A 19,512-nucleotide genomic window follows, 5' to 3' on the forward strand; every position below is an offset into this window, starting at 1 on the left:
ATAATCTAATATATTAATAATATAATTACTACTAGGACTTAATATTAATAATAAATCTTATTAAGATCTATACTGGCTTAGGTATAACTAATAGTTTCTATCTAATAGTATACAGCATTATTTCCAGTATCTTTTAAGAATACTAAACTTTAACTACACTTACTTATATGAGTTATATAACTCGCAAGCTAGTAATTCTAATCCTACTAGTACTATTAGTTATACTAATATCTCTACTAATATTACTTCAATAATAAACCCATAAATCTATAGTTTAGTTAAATTAATACGAGCTTGCAGTAAATATTATAATAAAAAAAATTTTTAATCCTTACTAAAATTAACTGGATATAACTGCTAATACTAAATACTATTATATTACTAGCTTATCATAGTATATTTAATCCGATTCAAACAGTTCTATATAATATTCAATTTTTATATATTATACCTAAAGACTATTAGCAAGTATTATTTATACTATTTATTAGTTTTAGAACCTATTGATATCTACTACCTCCTACAGTAAAGGTACCCCATAATATCTAGAATGATATTACTAAAATCATTTAAAAAACCGATATTTAGGGGCTTATTATTAGTATGTTTTAAGATATATTAATAACCCCTAATAATTACTAATAAAATACACTATATACTAACAACTATTAATACTAGGTTAATTTATATAGAATAGTAATCTCTAATAATACCTAAAAGAGAATAATATAATTAGGCTTTCTTAGATTTATCCAGCTTTGAACAATTAGGATATTATACGCTAAATAATATATAAAGAAAAACTATTAAGGAATCTATTTAGTGAGAGCTATAATAGTAAGTATAAGCTATAATTATTAATATATATTAGTAGATATTAATATATCCTATAATACAGCGGTTCTCTTCCAATTCCTAATAAAAACCTAAAATTTATAAAGTTATAAATATATTTGTAATATATACAATAATAGGGTAAATATTTATATTATTTGCTTTTCTTAAGAATAATTAATTGCTTTTAATAAATAATATTCTTTTTAAGTCAATATAACTTATAAATGCACTAATAATAGCTTTAACAAAGTTATTTTTATAATTATGCTAGAAATAGTTAGTAATAGTATATATTACTATATACTAATTATTATTAAGTATACTTAATATTAATTAAGCCTATTTACTACTTTAATAGTTATCCTTACTTAAGTTTTTATAAATAAAGACTTAATAATAATGTATATAAAGCTATTTAAAAAGATTTTCTCTCTTTTAGCTGTTATTAGTAATAGTAGCAGCTATTAATTTAACTAATAACATATTAATAGCTCCGGGATATAAACAGTAATTACTAATATATGTTATAAATAAGCTACTAGTAAGTATTATAATAATCAGTTTTAGTAATATATATACTAGTATAGTACTAATATTTACTAGGCCTTAGTTAATACTTATATAATATTGATAATACCCGATCTTAGCAGGAGTATATAATATATATTATTATATTTTATTTAATTTATTATTTTTAAGGTATATATCGGAAATATTAGAGCTTTAATATATATCAGCTTATATATTAGTTAGTTTTAGAAATAACTAAAAGCAACTGTAATTAAATCTTATAGACTTTATATAATTATAATAATTAGGATATCTAAATATAGGTTAAATATAAGGAGATTCTTTAGATCCTATCTGGTCTAAATGCTAATTACTCTTAGATGCCTTTAATTATATTTAATACCTATTAGAGGAATTTAAATATAGTTAAAGCAATATATTATTAGGACTAAGTCTTAACTAATATTAAAATTTTATTACTTAGTGCTATTATCTAGTAGGTAATATAACTTATTAGATAAAACTATTACTAACTAGATCTATAGAGCATAAGATATTAATAACTAAGCTGTTCATAAAATTAACTAGTATCTTAAAACTAATATAAGACTTACTTTAAATTTGTCTATACCTCTAAGGTATATTCAGAATTAACCAGTATAAGCTATACCGCTAATATTAACTGGTAAGTAATAAAACCTATTATATGGTTAATTATACAGAGACTATTATTATATATAAAATACTAATAAAGTATAGTTATATCTAGTATTACTAGCCCAATTAATCTTATAGATAGCCCAGACTCTCTAATAGTAACTTAGGCTATTTAATCTATATTAGATAGATTTAACTCTAATAGTATTATTAGTAAAAGAAAGCGAACTTAGCAGGCTATAACTATAGATCCTATTATATCGCCTATATTTAACTAAAAAAGATCCAGAAAATCAGTAAATAAGAACCTAATACTGACAGTAATTAGAACTACTAGACCTATTAATATATCTAGCTTTAAGAGGTTACCCTCTTTAGAGACTAGTAGTCAGTTAAGAAATACTAGGATACCTAATAATATTATGGCTTATACTAATAAACTAGCTGCTATTAATAATATTAATATAATTAATAATAATAATTTAGTATTTAATAAAGAGCTTACTGCTCTCTAAGATAATATTAATTATTAGATATTAGAACTTCAAAAGAAGTATAATAAGATATAAGTAAGGATAATAGGTTTTGGTTTTAAGTTTTATCATTTAGTATTACTAGAAGATGTTAGTGAGTTAAATATTATTAGTTAATACTAATATATTAGTCTATTAAAAAGAGATATATTATAAAATTAGTTTATTAAACTAGAACTACTAGTATAAACTATACTAGATTACTAGTTACTAGAAAACTAGATAGTATTAAATTCTAAGTCTGAATTACAACTACTAGACCTAATTATCTAATATATAGTCCTACCTAATATATAATTTTTCTTAAGGAATTTAAAATTTTAAAATATAAATATCTTTATAATTAGTAGATTAAATATTTAAATATTTAAATAAGATATTCTAAACCCTTAAAAATATAATATATATAATTTTTATAAAAAATATTAATATTAAAATAATTAAATCTATTATTATATATAATAATATTTAAAAATTATTTATTTATTTTAATCTTTAATAAATTAATTATTTTTATTTTATTTTATTAATTAAATATATTTAAATAATTTTTAAACTTAGTTATTTAATATATAATTTTATTTAAACTTTTACTAAAATTTTAAAAAATTTAAAATATAAATATTTATTAATAAATAAATTAAATTATTAAATATTTAAATAAAATAAAATTATTAGTTTTATCTTTAAATAGCTTTATATAAAATAGAATTATTTTATTAGATATAATAATATTTTAATATTTAAATTTATATATCTTTTTATAATTAAAATAAAAAAAATATTAATTTTAATTAGATTAATATATTAATTAAAAGAAATTATTAATACATTTTTTAAATATTTAGAGATATTCTATTATTTTAAGATATTTATATAATATTATAAATAATTATAGATTAAAAATAAATATTAGAAAATTTATATTTTTAAATTATTATAAATTATTATAATATATTATTAAAAAATTATAAATATAGGATTTTAAATAATAACAAAAAATTCTAAATCTCTATACTTTATATAATTAAAATAAATAATAAATAAAATATTAAAAGTAAGCTTAAAATTAAATTAAAATTAATTTTTTAAATAATAATATTGAAACTTAAAATAAAGAAAAATAATATAAATTTTAACTTTATTAAATCTATATAATAATTAATTATAATCTTCTTTATAAATTAAAAACTTAAAAGAAATTAATTATAATTATTCAAATAATAAGAATATTAAATAATCGTTTTAAATTAAATTACAAAGGAATATATTAAAGAATTATTGTTAATATAAATTACATCTATTAAATCTCTTCTAAAAATAGTTTTAATAAGTTAAATTTAAATATTATATTATTTTAAGTTTATTCTAATTATGTTTTATTATTTATATTTAAATATATTATATTATTTAGAAAAATTTATTTATTTTTTTAAAAAATTTTAAAATATTAAATTAAACCTTTATTATAATAAGTTTATTTAAGAATTTAATTAAAATAAATTAATTATTTTAATAATAATTAATATAAGATTAAAATCTTTAATTTATTTATTAATTTAAAATATATAACTTTTAATTTAATTATTAATAAAAAATAGAATTTATTTTTAAAATTTAAAAATATTTTAATTATTCTTAATAATAGACTTTATAAAAAATATTATTAATTTAAGAATTAATAAATATATTTAATATTATTTTATAAAACTATTTATTAATAATTTTTAATATTATTAATTTAAAAGTTATTTTTATATATTAATTTATAATATTAATACTTTTAATATAATATAATATATATTTTTCTTATTTAATTATAATAATATTTAAATTATTTTAAAAACTATAATAAATTATAATATTAATATTTAAATTTTAAAATATTAATAATATTATAAAATATAATATTATTATATTTTAAAGTTTAAAGATAAAAAAAGAAGTTTTTCTTATAATTATTTTATATTTTTTCTTATATATAAATTATTTTATAAGTTAAAAATATTAAAAATTACTTTAAATTTAAGCTAAAAAAATAAATTAAAAATTTTATTAAAAAACTTAATTAAATAATAAAAGAATTAAGAATTAAATAATTTTAAAATAATATTAAATAAGTTTATTAAAATTATAAAAAGATTTATAAATATTTTATTTATTTAAAAATTATAAAAATATTAATTTATTAAAAATTAAAATAAAAAAAATTTAAATATTATTAAATATAATAATAGATTTAATTATTTTAATATTATTATTATTCTATAAAAATTATATATATTCTTATTTTTAGAGATTTAGAATACTCTACTTAAATATCTAATTATTTACTCTACTAATTATTAAGATATTTATATTTTAAAGTTTTTAATTCCTTAGGGAAAATTATATATTAGGTAGGACTATATACTAGATAATTAGGTCTAGTAATAATAGAGATATTTTAAGTAGTATACTAATAAATTTACTAGCTACTAAAAGGAACTAATATTAATCTATTATAGTCTATCTAACTGCCTTTATAAGAAACCAGCACTAACTAATACTAACTAATACTAAGCAGCACTAACCTATTGCCCAATTACAATTAGTTACTTATATCTTTACTTTTCCTTTATTTTTACCTTTAGCACTGCTAGCCCCATTAGTAATATTAATAGTACTACTCTTATTAGTAGTAATAGGATTATTTCAAGTCTTATAAGGTAGGTAGTAGCTATTAATAAGGTTAGTAATAATTAATATATCTTAGAATATTAATATTTATTGGGAATAACTGTAATTAATCCTATTACAGGCTTTATACTTCTTATTTATATATAATTTACAAAGACTAGTTATATTAATAAATACCAATACTAACTAAGGAAATAATATATACTAGTAGAACTATTATATATCTAATAGTTATCTTAGGGGATTTTAATCTAGTAGAGTTATTAGAGAAGTCCTCCCCTTCAGAATTAGTTTTTGCCACTTTAAGTTTATTACTACTATTAGATACTAGTATTATAAAGTATATTTTAGTAACTATACTTACTAATCGCCTTTACCCTTTCCCCTATTTAAAATCCTTAGGCCCTTAAAGAGATTAATATATTTAAATCCCTATTAATACTACTAGTTAATATTAATAGAGAATTAACTAAATAAGTATACTTATAATATAAGATATCTTAATATATTTATAAATAATAGAACCTAAACTCTAAGTTAACTAATTTACTTTAATAGGACCAGTTAGTACTAATACTAACTAGGCAATTATATAACTAATTAATATATACAGCTTATAGACGCAATATAGATAGTATTTTATATACTTTAATATCTCTTAATAGCTATTAGTATTCTTAAATATAACTAATAAGGATTAGATATAAATACTTACAATCTTGTCTTTATATAGCTACTTCTTCTTCTTATAATAGATATAATTGCAAATTTTTTTCTTTCTATAACTAATTAGAATAATACTACTAATAAATACTAATATATAATAGATATACATAATTTTACTACTCTTAGATAGGGTAGCCTTCTAGGCGTTAGAATTACTAGTTAAACTAGTAGTATTAGTAGTATAACTGCCGCCAGTAGGGCTGGTAGGAGCAGTATAATTAATTATATTAATAGGATTAGTAGTAATAGTAATAATGCTAGTAGTATTATTATTAGCATTGGTAATAATATTACTAATCAGATTGGTAAAGGTTACTATTATACTAGTTAGTAGACTATACTTACCTAATCTACTAATTGCCATCTATTAGTAATTAGTATTTACTAAATATAACTAATATAACTAGAAATGTATAAAAAGTGGTAAGAAATAAGAGTAACTAGTATTAGTTTTTAAGCCTAATTATTAGTCGCAATCGCAACTACTAAATCTGACTATTACTTTCTTATTCCCTATAAGCTTAAACTAGAGGATATAAGATTTAAAAAAGATAGAATTAGAATAATAATAAACTTAGTGTATCTAGACACTTTTATTAGGGATTAAAAATAAGATTAATTAGGACTTACCTATCTGAAGATAGTTAATAAAGGGAAGAAATTAAAAAGGATTAATTAAATATGATTTTTTTTTTATAGGCTAAATAAATAATATACTAGCCTAATTTAGAAATATAAACATCTACTAGAATAAATTTAATATTGCCTAGTCTATTAGTTAGATATAGCCTATGAGTATATTAGTTATATATAGCCTGCCACTAATATACTAGTTAGATATAGCCCACTACTAAAGTATAAGTCGGATATTGCCTAGTATACTAGCCGCAACTACTTTGTATTAATATATTTTAATAGACTAGTTTACTAAGATTAATTAAAATTAATAGCCTGTATTTGCTTAATTTTAATATAGATCTAATAGTTATTTATATAGTCTCGCGGGGCGGTATAATAGTAATTTATAACTAAGCTATTTTAATAGTAATTAAACTTTATTAATAAAACTAATAATATTTAGTATAAAATACAGCAATTACAATCTTACCACCCTGCAAGATAAGATTTACCTGTACTTACCACCCCGCGAGATTTAAAAATTTTAGATTTTAATCTTTATTAGTATATATTAGTATAATTTTAATATAAAATAGTAATTTACTAGTAATCTACTGGTAACAAAAACCTCGCCACCTCGCGAGACGCCACCTCGCGACCTCGCGACCCATATAACCATACTAGACTGTAACGCCAGCCGTACGGCTCCGTGACGAAGCCATACATACACTACACCCTTGTCCCCTCTTCGCACACCAGACGCATATCTATGGATAGGAGGTTGGGGGATTTTGATGCAGAGACATAGTTACATCTTGTCACTATTTCGTTTAGCAAGTTTTCTGCTCACATTATTCAAACTGATATCCTAGAGGCCATTTGAAGAGTCTATCCTTAGATTTAGTGTCGTGTCGTTTAAATAACCATACTATTTCCTTGCGTTGCAACCTGTGTAGCTGATCGTCCGGGATTCAACAATTATTGATTGTCTATTCTCCTGTAGGATTTACTAGCTATCTAGAAATTGGTCCGAAGTATATTAATGACAGTCAGGTTTATTACCATTATCTGAAACCCTATATTGGAATATTATCCCCATAAACCAAACCAAGCCTGTGTCCTCTCTAATCTACCCTTGACTATATAGGAGCTCTTGCAGTGTTCATTTAACTACCATTGGCTAATTGGTTTCTGTTTCCAGAGAATATGTAGGTCTCACTGACCTAGCTCAGCCTACCGGATCTGAGGCTCGAAATAGGATCTACTGTTATTGTTCCTATAGAGTTTTATTATCTTTACCTGAGACGTTTTTATTGTACACGTAAGCAGTAATATTGTACATATGGAAGTATGTAAAATCCCAATACGAATCATGCCGAACTGTTTGCGGTGTCATGTCAGCGGAACATCGAAAGACTGTGTAAAGCTACTGAGCGAGAAAATATCGAGATACAGGATAGTACGCAGTGCCGGAGGTGGAAGACGAGCTAGGTCGAGGATATACCATGTCTATTTCGTATCATCTAAATCGTAGAAGTGCTCTCTGGAAGAATTATTTAATTGTCCTTGAATTATTGTGCCCTATTAGAGCTCTTAAATGCAGTCTCCTATTTGCTCACGTGTTTTCCATACTCTTGCTATCCCAGTACAGTGCTTGAATTATCTTTATTCCTACTTGTGGGATCGAGCTGGTTTATGATATCCCACAAGGGACGCGGTCATGGCCTGAGAAATCTTTTCCAATTGATTTGAAAAATGGTTTAGATTTAAAGTAAACAGCACCTGGGTAGTAAGACACAGATACAGTTGAGTCTGCAAACATATGTAACCCCAATAGATTGTATTGAATGAAAGATGCATAATAGCAGAAATCCCCACGGCGATAGCACATAAAGTGCAAGAACAAAGGTAACTATTGCAGACCCCTGTTTCAGAATAACAACAATACACTCCCAATAACCCAGCCACCCTCCTTTCAGTGAATAAGGGTCTACAGATGCACTTAGATTTTTTCACTGAAGACAGTATATGTTATACATGAGAGAAATCTACACATCTGCACTCTGAGAAACTATAGCAGTAGAGCAGCATTGTATAGCATATGGTGGTATATAGAGTTCCCCCAGCTAGTAAAAGTGATATAGCTTTATATTCGCACGCTTTTCTGGCAAGATACGCCCAGATCTATCTATTTGAGTTGAACAGACCTGCAGGTCTCTATAGATATTAAAACTAAGATATTTCCCGAGATGAAATAGTATAAGCACAACAAATCTGTTTCGTATTGTACGCGGACATAATATGACAGCAGTCCGCTAGATGAAGACACTGTCAGAATCATAAGACAGTTCTCCAGAGCCCTTTTTTAAACTTCATCAGAGGTGGCTGGGCCCATTGATATGGTCAATTGGAGTGGCGATTTGCCATTGATGAGCTCCCAGCCCCAAAACCCGTCTTGCAGAGCAGGTACTTGGAGGACGCCCGGTCGAATTCACTAACCTCACGAACCTCACAGTATGACCTGGCCTGCTTTGCTGAACTCATTACCTCGAGACATCATTTGAATCAAGTTCTCTTCCTTTTTCTGTCTGCACTTTCTCTTCTATCTCCTTGTCAGCAAACCTGAAAGAGCAATCTCCGCGGCAAAAGTAGGTCCCCAAGCCCCTTTTACACTTTGTATCGTGCCATTGACGTACCGGAAGATAAGATTCCAGTCTCAATTCCAATCTAAATCGAGAATACAGAGCCGCAATTCAAAAGCAAATCAACATGCAGATCAACCAGCGTCTCCTAGCTAGCCGCCTTGGTCAAGGCTGGGGTCTGTCCGAGGCCGAAAAGTATCGCAGCGACCTCGGCCCATTCGTCATTCCTTTCCCAAAGGACACCACTGCGATGGAGCGCCCCTTTGGCATAACCCTAACCGGACATCGTGCCCTCGACTTCCAGCGTGTCCATATCAGAATCGCAGCAGTCCAGGCCGGTCTTGCTGTAGACGTCAAAAACGGAGGGATTATCATATCTTCAAGACCTCCTCTCACAGGCCTTCAGTTTGGGATCATGCGGTTCGCGAATAAGCTGGAGGCCTTCGGGTATAGAATGCGGTCCGAAGAGGGAATGAAACTTTGTCCCTTGTACACGCCATGGGGTTTTCGCAAAGACGACTGGTCGCATGCGCTTAGGATTCAGGAATTGATCGACAGGACTGCTACGAAGGGAACAGAGGCAGATACTACTACAGAAGGTGATGGAAAAGGCATCTCTAAGAAGCAGCAGAAACGAGATGCCGATGATATAGAAGAGCTCGTTAACTTCAGTGACTGGCTTGAAGATTGGGTTCTTGAGAGTGACTTGATGGAGGACTCCTACTATGAAGAGACTACGGAATCAGAGATCTGAATATGATCACAGTGATGGCTGGTTCATTGGAGTTCAGGGATGTCACTCAGGCGTTTGTCGGTTGGTTGTTAGCGGGAAGATACCCCCTTGGGTTACAATATGCTAGGAAGGATGAATCCTACCATTTGACATGGTGATGATAGCATGCTTTGGTTCATTATCACAATCAACGTTTTTTAACAAATTATACTTTGATCCTGCGGCTTATCTGTTCTGTTCCTGCAGACTTGTCAAAATCAACACTACTATATAGTGCTACTCTCCGTCCCAGCGCTCGTCGGATGATCCAATCCTTGCTGTTTATATCTTCCTCCACTACATCAGAAGGGAGAGGAGGAATACGATCGCTGCCATTTAGTCGTTTGAGAGGTACATTATCTTCAGGTCGTGCGAAATAGACAAGACTGTATCTGGTTATATCCGCCTGCTGTCCAGGTGGAGCGACCACGCGATGGATATTGGAGCGGAGGAGCCCATTTGTGAACTTGACCATAGCATCTCCAAGGTTTATGATTGCGTGCCCGGGAAGAGGCCGCACGTAGCACCACTCCGCATCTTCCCCAGGCGGGAGAATCTGGAGCCCACCAAGACGGTTGAACAGCACGGTGACGCTTCCAAAGTCGGTATGTTCTCCCAGGGCTGTGCGCCTGTCATCCATGGGCTGTGGAGGGGCCTTTATGAAACGAACTTGGTCACCACTGACACCGGTGAGACGATGCAGATTGGACAAGGTCGATGGTGGCAGTCCGAGATGTTCATTGAGAAGGTCCAGAACCAGGGTCACTATTGAATGGGCGTTCTCCATAAACGACTTGATAGGATCACGGTTCTCCCGCAATATTTCAGGTGCTGGAAGCGGTTTTGAGACCCCCATAATGTCATCCTTCGAGACCTGTGGCTATCATTAGAAAAGATCGAACAAGCAGTCTAAAACGAAGTAGATCAACTCACATTGTAGAATTCATTTCTGTCCACATTTCCTTGTCGGTCGACAACAGCAGCTCCTTGTCCCTTATATCCAAAGTAGGAATTTTCCTTGCTGAAGTCATACTTCTGTTTTTCCTCCAGGTCTAGCTCGAACAATTGTTCGCCGACCTTGAACAGCCTATCGGCATCCTGTAGGATACTTTCCCCACGCTGCGAATCTCGAAAGTCCAGATAGAAGAAACCTATTTCCTCACAAGCCTCGCTGAAGCGCTTGATTTCTCCACTGTCACGCTGTAGCAGCTTTTCTAGTGATAGACGAAGAAGAGGAGCAGTTGGCACGTCGTCGGGAAATGGAGGCAACCCATCAAATTTCTCTGCAGAAGCCATCATGTACAATTATAGAAGGTAGAATACTTTCATTCGAGGTCAGTCGCTAACACTATGAATTAGACTAAGATTCCTGAATGTAGCTTACTTGATATACTTCATGCGGGGTCGGTGTTCGGACCGAGGGGGAATGACCACATATCCCGGGGAACTTGGGGTAATACGACGGAATTTTACCCGGTTGCGCAGGCTCTCTGTATGCGTCTTCTTATTTCGATCTCCGCATTACGTTTCGCCTCTCTTGTTCATTCAAAGTTCGGTGTTCTCCCCGATCAATCTTCTGACGTGCCTCTATAGGCACTGTACAAGAGTTCTTACGATGATCTAAGCGCCAGAACACCATTGGTGGCGGTTGAGTACGACCATGAGTGTCCAATTTACCACGACGTGGATGATCAATTGAGAAATAACGCTTTAAGAGATGTCGGGAGCCGACATCGAGTGGAAATATCTGGAGACACTGGCAGAGAACAAGTAACAATATCTGCTTTCTCATCAGACCTCAGTAGGATATTGAAATAGCTCAAATTAAACGGCATTGGAGAGCGTGTTATGGTATGGTATTCACGGGGAGGATTAAGTGTGGCTTATGCTACTTTCATACTTTAGAAAATAATTCTCGAATATCCCTGTCGTGACTGACTGCAGAATCATCCTTCTCGTCGTCTTGCAGCTCGTTCAGTTCTACCGCCGCACGCATACTCCGTTATAAAGGGTAGATTATACTACAGTGTTGATGCAAATGGTTGGATGTATTCGATAGTCACTCAGTTCAAGAAAAACATCACGCATATAGTGTCCAATTGAAGATGCAGACCCCAATAAAAGGTTCATTTCAGGATTTATGATATTTCCCCCATGTGTAGGATATGCAATTGAGGAGGCTATTGGCAGTGGCATTCATTATAAATGTGCTCATCTGCCAGATCCTTATTTGTTAAATGTCCTCGCAGGTCTACAAATATAGTATTCACATAGCGAATCCAACATTTCAGCTTTTATGCTGGAATAGTGGACCAAAGCCAAATTTAAGTTTCGAGTCGATATGAGAGTCACCAATTATACTGTGTCAGATACTCTCCCAATATTGTTTCTCCCCTATATGTCTTCATTTTGCCTTGTTATCGTGTTGCGCTCTAACACGAGCCAAATCCAGCAGATTTACCGTCGCAAGAAAACCTTGCATACTTATAGAGAGTTTAGTCTATGACGAAACCAAACTTCAATTATTACACGTAAGCAACCTTATGTTTTAGAAATCATACCTCGCAGACACTCAACAAAAGACCCCCGAAGATATACCAATACACTCATGCTGAAACTAAACAATCCGATTGAGCAAATCCAAGAATTCAAAAAATTCGCCACTAAGGCCAACAATGCCCGCATAACTCAGTGGTAGAGTGCTTCACTCGTAATGAAGAAGTCGACGGTTCGATCCCGTCTGTGGGCATTTTTTGCCATCTGAGATGTCTGAATCAAGTGGAGATTCATTTTGGTGGCTGGACGCCAAACTTGAAGCTCTTTTTTTTAAGCGGGAATTATCGATCACGTGGTGTGGCTAGAGTAGAGGCCCTTTCCAGAAGAAGTCGAGTATGTAGATAATTACTTATCGACCAGATTTTGTATATAGTGAATATGGACTCTTAGAGTGACCCATCACCTTTTACATTTAGTTGATTATTGTGAATATACTATGCTCTTTTATCCAGCAAGGAAAGCAAACAAAGGCGCTCTGGAACGGTATATAGTAACCACAGCAGCAATAATAGTGGGCTAGGAAGCGCATTTATTCCTCTGTTCAGGTGAGCTACTTTTTAATCGTATTTAGTTATTGTTCCAAGATTCACAAGGCACAATTCGTCGTTGTATAAACAGCATGCGGTGAACATTGTACAAGAGATACTGTTGCCGTACACAACTTACATCCATGTGGACATCCCCAGTAATGTGATCTCCTGTGGTGACAGTGACTTGGCAAATTCTGCGGAGAATTGAAGTCCTCTATATGCCAGTTAATGGACAAGCTGCTGGAGTTTCCTCCATAGAGTGGAAGTACTCGAAACGTTCCTGCGCGATTAGACCAGAGACGGTTGAGATTCTAATGCCATTGCTCATTTGCAGTGCTTCGCACTTCGGCATATTATGGGACCTAGCTCGTCGTACATCGTTGATGCGCCCGCTTGCCCATTTCGTAAGGATAACTGAACACGTATGATAATGAACACCAAGATGAAGGTATATTATATCTTCTAGTCGGATCCAGCCAACTTAGACTCGATTGCGATAATGTCGGATTCACTTTCGATCTCGATAACCCTGTTGACTTCGGCAGTGTTGCGCATCAGTTCGACAGCGCCGGCGTACATCATTCGCTGTGATGGGTTGCAGTTTTCGGGGAGATAGTAGAGGAGAACGTAGGGGACGGTGAGACGGCCGGAAGCCTAGATGGGTCGTTAGTGGCTTTTACTGATCGATCCTGGGGAGGTTAGGAATACTGACCAGAGTTAGAGGATAGCTGAGGAGGATAAAACGCGGGGACGAGTCGGGGACCTCATCCGCCAAATCCTCCATCTTATTGTAAACCTGGCCATCTTCAGGTCGAATCTCCTGGCTCTTCGTATCGATCAGATCTATAGTGGGAGATTAACCGTTGACTCTGGTTATCATTCTGTTCGCTGAGGAAGTGCGCTGTCTACCAGCGGTGTGCGGGGTCGTGCTGCTGAAACACAGCGTAGACAGACAGGCTGAAACGAAACGGAAGGAAAGGAAGAGGAAGTACAGATGATGGCCTGAGGGTCCTTTGCTCTTGAAGTGCCCAGGCGAAACTTGCGCAGCTTCTCCTTCGTCTCCGGGGAGAACGAGTACAGTCGTGAATCGGACTGGCGGGTTAATGTTAGCCTCCCCTCACATCAGGCTAGACCTCAGGTAGAACCTCGCTCACCATGTTTGGAATAGAAAAAAAGAAATTTCTCAAGCAAATAGTGAGACTACGAAAGGTACTGGGTATCAAGAAAAACAGAGCGTGTTGCGTATAGAGAAACCACCGGAGTCCAAAAAGTCGTTGTCTGCCTTGGCCCCTCTGACGGTCGTCTGCTCTGCTACGCTGTTCGTCTCTGCCCACCCCACTCGCTCTTAGAGTAATTTCCAACAGACTTCATTTCCCCCGCTGCGCTCTCTACCCCGACATCTTCCTACAGATCATCCATCCACCGTGTCCATGTTTGGCCGCGTAAATCAGCTACTCCGACACCTCTCGCGTCCCTTGCCAAATTACGCCCATACTTCTGCTGGCTCGTCCGTCCTGAGCAGGAACCAGAGCCCTTACGCGATGACATCATCCGTCGTTCCTCTCAAACCAAAGCCGATACACACGGCAGCATGTCTGATTATCGGTGATGAAGTGCTGGGTGGTAAGGTGTGCAACCATTTCAACGGAGAAATCCGCCAGTCCCTTCCAATGCTCTCAATGCTTTTTGCATGCGGCTATCACCGGGAATGTCCCCATGTTCGGAACGCGGCCTTCGACGGAGAGAGCTTTCATTGAATGTGGCCATGCTAATGGGCTTCTTTAGACTGTTGACACGAACTCTCCCTACTTTGCCAAGTTCTGCTTCTCTCTTGGTATACAATTGAAGCGAGTGGAGGTCATCGCGGACGATGAGGACGAGATCATAGAAGCCGTCCGACGCATGAGTGACCGTTACGACTTTGTCGTGACTAGCGGAGGAATTGGCCCAACGTCAGTGCCAGTAGCTTCCATTATTCTTGACACCCCAGATTATCTTCATATTCACTCTAAAAATAAAACCACTTCTTGCTCCCCTGCGTCGACGTCGAGGATGATAGCTAATCTACGTTGAGATCAAAAGGCACGATGACATTACATATCAATCGATAGCCAAGGCATTCGGGCTCAAGCTGAAGCTGCACAAAGAGGCCTTCGAGCGGATGAAGAGACTATCCAAGCCGCATCCCCTGCAGCCCAACTTCGACTGGGAGACGCCATCCCCGGGTTTGACAGCCAAGCTCCGCATGGTCGAGCTCCCTCACGATGAGAACCGACCAGAGCAGGACCAGGCCGTGTTCGTCGCGGAGGACACGTGGGTGCCAATTGCCGTTGTCAATGGTAACGTGCACATTCTTCCCGGTATCCCTAGGATCTTTGAACGACTGCTGGAGCACCTGAAGCCCCTGCTTCTGCCCAGGTTGACAAACCCAGAAGGGGAGGGAATCTACCGCTACCTGTTCAGCACGCCTCTTCCAGAGAGCGCCGTGGCGCCGTATCTGACAGATCTTGCAACACGAGCATTGCCGCACGGTGTCAAGGTCGGCAGTTACCCGCGGTGGGGTAAGAAGCGCAACACTGTCACTCTGGTAGGAACCGACAAGGCGTATATGGATTCTCTGATCCGCGAGGTAGAGGAGAATGTCAAGGGCCGCAAAGTCGACAGAGAAGACGAGGATGACCCACCATCAGACACTGAGGAGAGCAAATAAGTATCTTCTTGCTATTGCCATTGCCTAAATACCCAGATGGATATACCATAGCAAGAGTTGTTATGTACATCAGAAAAAGACCGGAGAACAATAACTATATATAAAGCATAAACCAATCGTATTCCTCGGTCCGAATACGCAGTATAACGCCAGACTAGGCTACGATCTCATACTAATAGCATAACCTTCTTTTCTAGATTCTCTTCCCTTCGCCGTCCCCACGCCGTCCTTACACGGAATGAAAAAAAGAAAAAGCACAAGAGAGCAAGGGGGGCTTCATATTATGAGTAGTCAAAATATTCATCAACGGACAATGCAAGTGCTGGACAATGCAAGGAACAAACATTTCCGTCTGGCAGGCAGGCAGGCAGAGGTTCTGCCTCTTGACTGGTATTGGCCGCGGGGCCAGTTTCCGTATCACATTCCACAGCTGCGGATCGTAAAGAAAAACACCATAAGCCATTTGATCGACAGTGAGAGAGGAGAGGGAGAAGAAAAGACGTAGAGTAAACAAAGTTTTCTCTTTTTACTTTTTCTTGGATTTTAGTGTCGTGACGTGTGGTAATAATCAAACGAGGAAGTAGAAATTAACTAGCTGAAGTAGAGTATACTCTAGCTCTCATGCTGTGGTTGTGGATGCATATTACCATGTAATCACATGAGGGACCTACTTTCGGATCGTCGCTAGATGCTATACTTCTTCATCCCGTTGGATACGCTAATATGTACGTACTATGCTCCAGTGTGGTTGATTGGCAGATCACCGGTCTATCTACATGCAGAGCTTGCGCTGGAAACCTGCCATCCTGGGGGCTTTCAACAAGGGAATGGATACATGGTACCTATCACAAGAATGGAAGACATAACGAGAAATTCAACAATTATACCGCTTTGACCGGCTAAACCATAGGGTGGCTATTCTTCGTACAAATCTGGCTATCTGCCTTCAAATCAAATTTCCCTAAACTACCCGTATGCATGGATGGATCTCATTGGAAACAAGGAGAGCGCAGAGAGAAGAAAAGAAAAGAAAAGAAAAGGACAGGTGAGAAGCGAAATCTGAACCACGGAGAATAAAGTAAGGAAAGCGCGGGGGGATATCGGAGTTGTAATAACAAGGAGATCGGTCGATGTACGCAATAGGGTGACAGGCATGATAAACAAAATGTGATAAAAAAAATATGTAGTTCGAGGAGGAAAAAGGGATGTTAGATGGCCGGCGAAAATCTCAGCAAGTGTCAACCAATATCACAGATAGGTGCGGTGCGGCCGCGTAGACATCCCAATCCTCGCTCTTCAAGAAGGGAAAATCAATTCCACACGGAGCTCTTTTCGGTGCAACCGGAGGAATGAAAGGTGAATAGAACATTCGTGCGGACGATGACAGCATTAAAAGACCAGCAGACATCATCCCAAAGACAGCCTCATGTCTCAAATGTCCAGCCAAATGCACCGACCGGCCATTAGTTTTGTAATACCCAGGTAATCGCATATTCCTGGTCCCGGTCCTGGTTTTCTTTTTTTCTTTCTCGAATTGCGCTCTTTGTAAACCGAACCCAACGCCCACGCAATTTACATAATAATGCACTTTCCACAGCAACCGGCGCTCTCGCCGGGCTCGTTCATGTCCATCTTGCCCTCGGGGGCACGAGCACCGGCACCGGCACCACCACCGGAGTAAGAAGACATCTCTTTGTTGTAGCGGCGAATCTCACGGACAAGGTCATAGAACGCATTCTCGACGTTAATGCGTGACTTGGCTGACGTCTCGATGAACTTGCAACCGAATTGGTTTGCAAGAGCCTCACCCTCTGTTTGTGAGCGATGTTGATTAGCAGAGGTTCAACGAGTCGAGCCTGGGTCTCACTGGAGGCTAGGAACATACCTTGTTGCGTGACCACTCTATCCTTCTCCAGATCGCACTTGTTACCCACAACGATGATGGGGAAGTAGTCCTTGTCCTTGACCCGCAGAATCTGTTGCTGGAAGGTCATGATCTCCTCAAACGACTGGCGCGAGGTGATGGAATAGATGAGAAGGAAACCCTCGCCCGTCCGCATGTACTGTTCTCGCATTGCCGAGTATTCCTCCTGTCCGGCCGTATCCAGAACATCCAACAGGGCGACCTCATCGTCAACGACGCACTGCTTGCGGTAGGAGTCTGCCAGAGAAAGTCTGATGAGTCAAAGGATCTAACGTCGCTCGCGGTCGGGTCTTTCCCACCTTCAATTGTCGGATCATATTCATCGACGAAATGACTCTGGATTAATTGGATTGTCAAGCATGACTTTCCGACACCACCTCCACCGACAACAACCAATTTGTATTCTCGTAAAAACTAGAGTCGGGCAAAAGTAGGATGTCAGTGATGCGAGTCCCATTTGCCGGGAAGGACCAGGGCATTCCGCCCCCAAGGGATTGGATAGGCCATCGACGTACCTTCGAAGCCATGTCGGCGGATTCTATCTGCGTCGGGCGTCAAGGGCCGTGATCAAGCTATGCCAGCAGCAGGGACGGCGGTTGAGGTCGCAACAGTTTTCTTCAGAAGGAGGATCGAGGTCGGGACCCAGAATGTCGGGGGCTTCTGGCGGAAGACAGGCGCCAAACAGCAGTCCACCGTACCCGCCAGTCTAGTGAACTAGCCCAAGCTTAACGAGTTAGATCGGGATCAGGGGTGCAGACGCAGAACAGCGGAATAATTGGAGGCGAGGGGTTCTGGCTCAGAGACCGGTTGGTCCTTTCTGCGCAAGCCAGCGGGGGTCGACGGGGGAAACTATTTGGGCCAGTCCAGGGAACAGGGAGTGAACGGGAAGGGGGATAAGTTTAAGGGAGGCTTAGGGAGCAACCAAAGGGTGGGGATGAGAGTTGATCGGGTTGAGTTGGCGATGGAGAGGGAGAGAGGATCTGGAGCGGAGGAACGGAGAGCGTGTGTGTTATGTGGCAGTTGGAGGAGAAGCTCGACTTACAGAGAGAGATCTTTTTCTTTTTCGCTTTTTAGACTCTTGAGTCTCTTGTCTGGAAAAAGAAGATGAGATAGATAGATAGTTAGTTAGATGCAACAGAAGCAGAATGGACGGTTTCTGGCCTGTGATGGACCTGAGCTAAAGGAGAGCGCCGCTTGGCGGGAAAAAAGGAGAACGGTTGTCGGTTTGACCAACCAACCCCTCGTCTCTCTCTCTTCTCTCTCCCTCTCCCTCTCTAACCACCAGCCATCCATGGTTCTCTCGCCTTTCCAAGGATCCGCTGAAGCGCCAGTGATGGTCAATGCTAAATCGCCCAGTCCACCCAGTCTAACGAACGAACAGTCCAACCAGCTTGCCCATCACCATCTTTCCGCCCACCGCTCTCGTTGGTCCTCCGTCTTTTGAACCCTTGGCGCCAGTAATTATTGTTCTTGATCGAATGGTATGATCAAGAGAGAGCAACAAGAGACAGATCAAGCGATTGATAGCGGCCGCTTCGCTTTTACGGGCTGTTGGACGTTGCGCGTAGCCGCCAACTCTTTCCCCCACGGTCAGGCGACCACCTACTACTGTTATCATTATTTCAAGTCTCGTTGGCCTGCTAAGTGGATAGGTTCAAAAGTCTGATCTTCATCGTCGTCACCGTATCGCTTGACGCGGATCCTATCTACTCTTTCTTTTTTCGACATCTACAGCGGGCGGTCTCCTCGGGTCAAGAATGAGAACCAGAGAAGTTAGAACAGATCAGAGGACGATCGATCCCTTGCCAATAATATGAT

At 36.4% G+C, this 19,512-nt stretch overlaps 5 protein-coding genes and 1 non-coding gene across 6 annotated transcripts; 3 read left to right on the forward strand and 3 right to left on the reverse strand.

Moving 5' to 3' along the window:
- Positions 1 to 9,329: 9,329 nt before the first annotated feature.
- C8Q69DRAFT_516811 (hypothetical protein) lies at positions 9,330 to 9,956 on the forward strand (the record flags this gene model as incomplete). Its single annotated transcript, XM_028633397.1, has 1 exon — positions 9,330 to 9,956. One exon carries the CDS (start codon positions 9,330 to 9,332, stop codon positions 9,954 to 9,956), a length of 627 nt encoding a protein of 208 aa, XP_028487559.1.
- Positions 9,957 to 9,965: 9 nt separating this feature from the next.
- Positions 9,966 to 11,349, reverse strand: C8Q69DRAFT_457151 (hypothetical protein). The gene is made up of 2 exons (XM_028629879.1): positions 10,908 to 11,349; positions 9,966 to 10,848 (listed from the first exon to the last, which is right to left on the reverse strand). Exons 1-2 carry the CDS (start codon positions 11,271 to 11,273, stop codon positions 10,141 to 10,143), a joined length of 1,074 nt encoding a protein of 357 aa, XP_028487560.1. The 5' UTR covers positions 11,274 to 11,349; the 3' UTR covers positions 9,966 to 10,140.
- Positions 11,350 to 12,651: 1,302 nt separating this feature from the next.
- On the forward strand, positions 12,652 to 12,723 carry C8Q69DRAFT_t27. The gene has a single exon. It is a non-coding gene; the product is annotated as a tRNA-Thr (tRNA).
- Positions 12,724 to 13,522: 799 nt separating this feature from the next.
- C8Q69DRAFT_504572 (GMF family protein) lies at positions 13,523 to 14,217 on the reverse strand (the record flags this gene model as incomplete). The annotated part of the gene is made up of 4 exons (XM_028632606.1): positions 13,523 to 13,714; positions 13,773 to 13,903; positions 14,053 to 14,152; positions 14,206 to 14,217. 4 exons carry the CDS (start codon positions 14,215 to 14,217, stop codon positions 13,523 to 13,525), a joined length of 435 nt encoding a protein of 144 aa, XP_028487561.1.
- Positions 14,218 to 14,490: 273 nt separating this feature from the next.
- On the forward strand, positions 14,491 to 15,770 carry C8Q69DRAFT_442095 (3'-phosphoadenosine 5'-phosphosulfate sulfotransferase; the record flags this gene model as incomplete). The annotated part of the gene is made up of 3 exons (XM_028628812.1): positions 14,491 to 14,688; positions 14,846 to 15,012; positions 15,143 to 15,770. 3 exons carry the CDS (start codon positions 14,491 to 14,493, stop codon positions 15,768 to 15,770), a joined length of 993 nt encoding a protein of 330 aa, XP_028487562.1.
- A 1,363-nt stretch (positions 15,771 to 17,133) lies between these two features.
- C8Q69DRAFT_154004 (ras small monomeric GTPase rasa) lies at positions 17,134 to 18,522 on the reverse strand. The gene is made up of 4 exons (XM_028625579.1): positions 18,210 to 18,522; positions 17,994 to 18,108; positions 17,656 to 17,931; positions 17,134 to 17,581 (listed from the first exon to the last, which is right to left on the reverse strand). The coding sequence occupies exons 1-4, from the start codon at positions 18,219 to 18,221 to the stop codon at positions 17,343 to 17,345; spliced, it is 642 nt and encodes a 213-aa protein (XP_028487563.1). The 5' UTR covers positions 18,222 to 18,522; the 3' UTR covers positions 17,134 to 17,342.
- Between the last annotated feature and the right edge of the window lie 990 nt (positions 18,523 to 19,512).

Source organism: Paecilomyces variotii, assembly GCF_004022145.1.
Source record: "Paecilomyces variotii strain CBS 101075 chromosome Unknown C8Q69scaffold_2, whole genome shotgun sequence".
Taxonomy (NCBI): Eukaryota; Fungi; Ascomycota; class Eurotiomycetes; order Eurotiales; family Thermoascaceae; genus Paecilomyces; species Paecilomyces variotii.

Bases quoted from the DNA above. Each gene is read 5' to 3' on its own strand.
- C8Q69DRAFT_457151 (XM_028629879.1), bottom strand. From the start codon at position 11,273: ATGATGGCTTCTGCAGAGAAATTTGATGGGTTGCCTCCATTTCCCGAC. The intron at 10,849-10,907 runs GTGAGTTGATCT...TGATAGCCACAG, and splicing joins ACAGAAATGAATTCTACAAT to GTCTCGAAGGATGACATTAT.
- C8Q69DRAFT_154004 (XM_028625579.1), bottom strand. The intron at 17,932-17,993 runs GTGGGAAAGACC...TTTCTCTGGCAG, and splicing joins ATATGATCCGACAATTGAAG to ACTCCTACCGCAAGCAGTGC. The intron at 17,582-17,655 runs GTATGTTCCTAG...GCTCACAAACAG, and splicing joins TAGAGTGGTCACGCAACAAG to AGGGTGAGGCTCTTGCAAAC.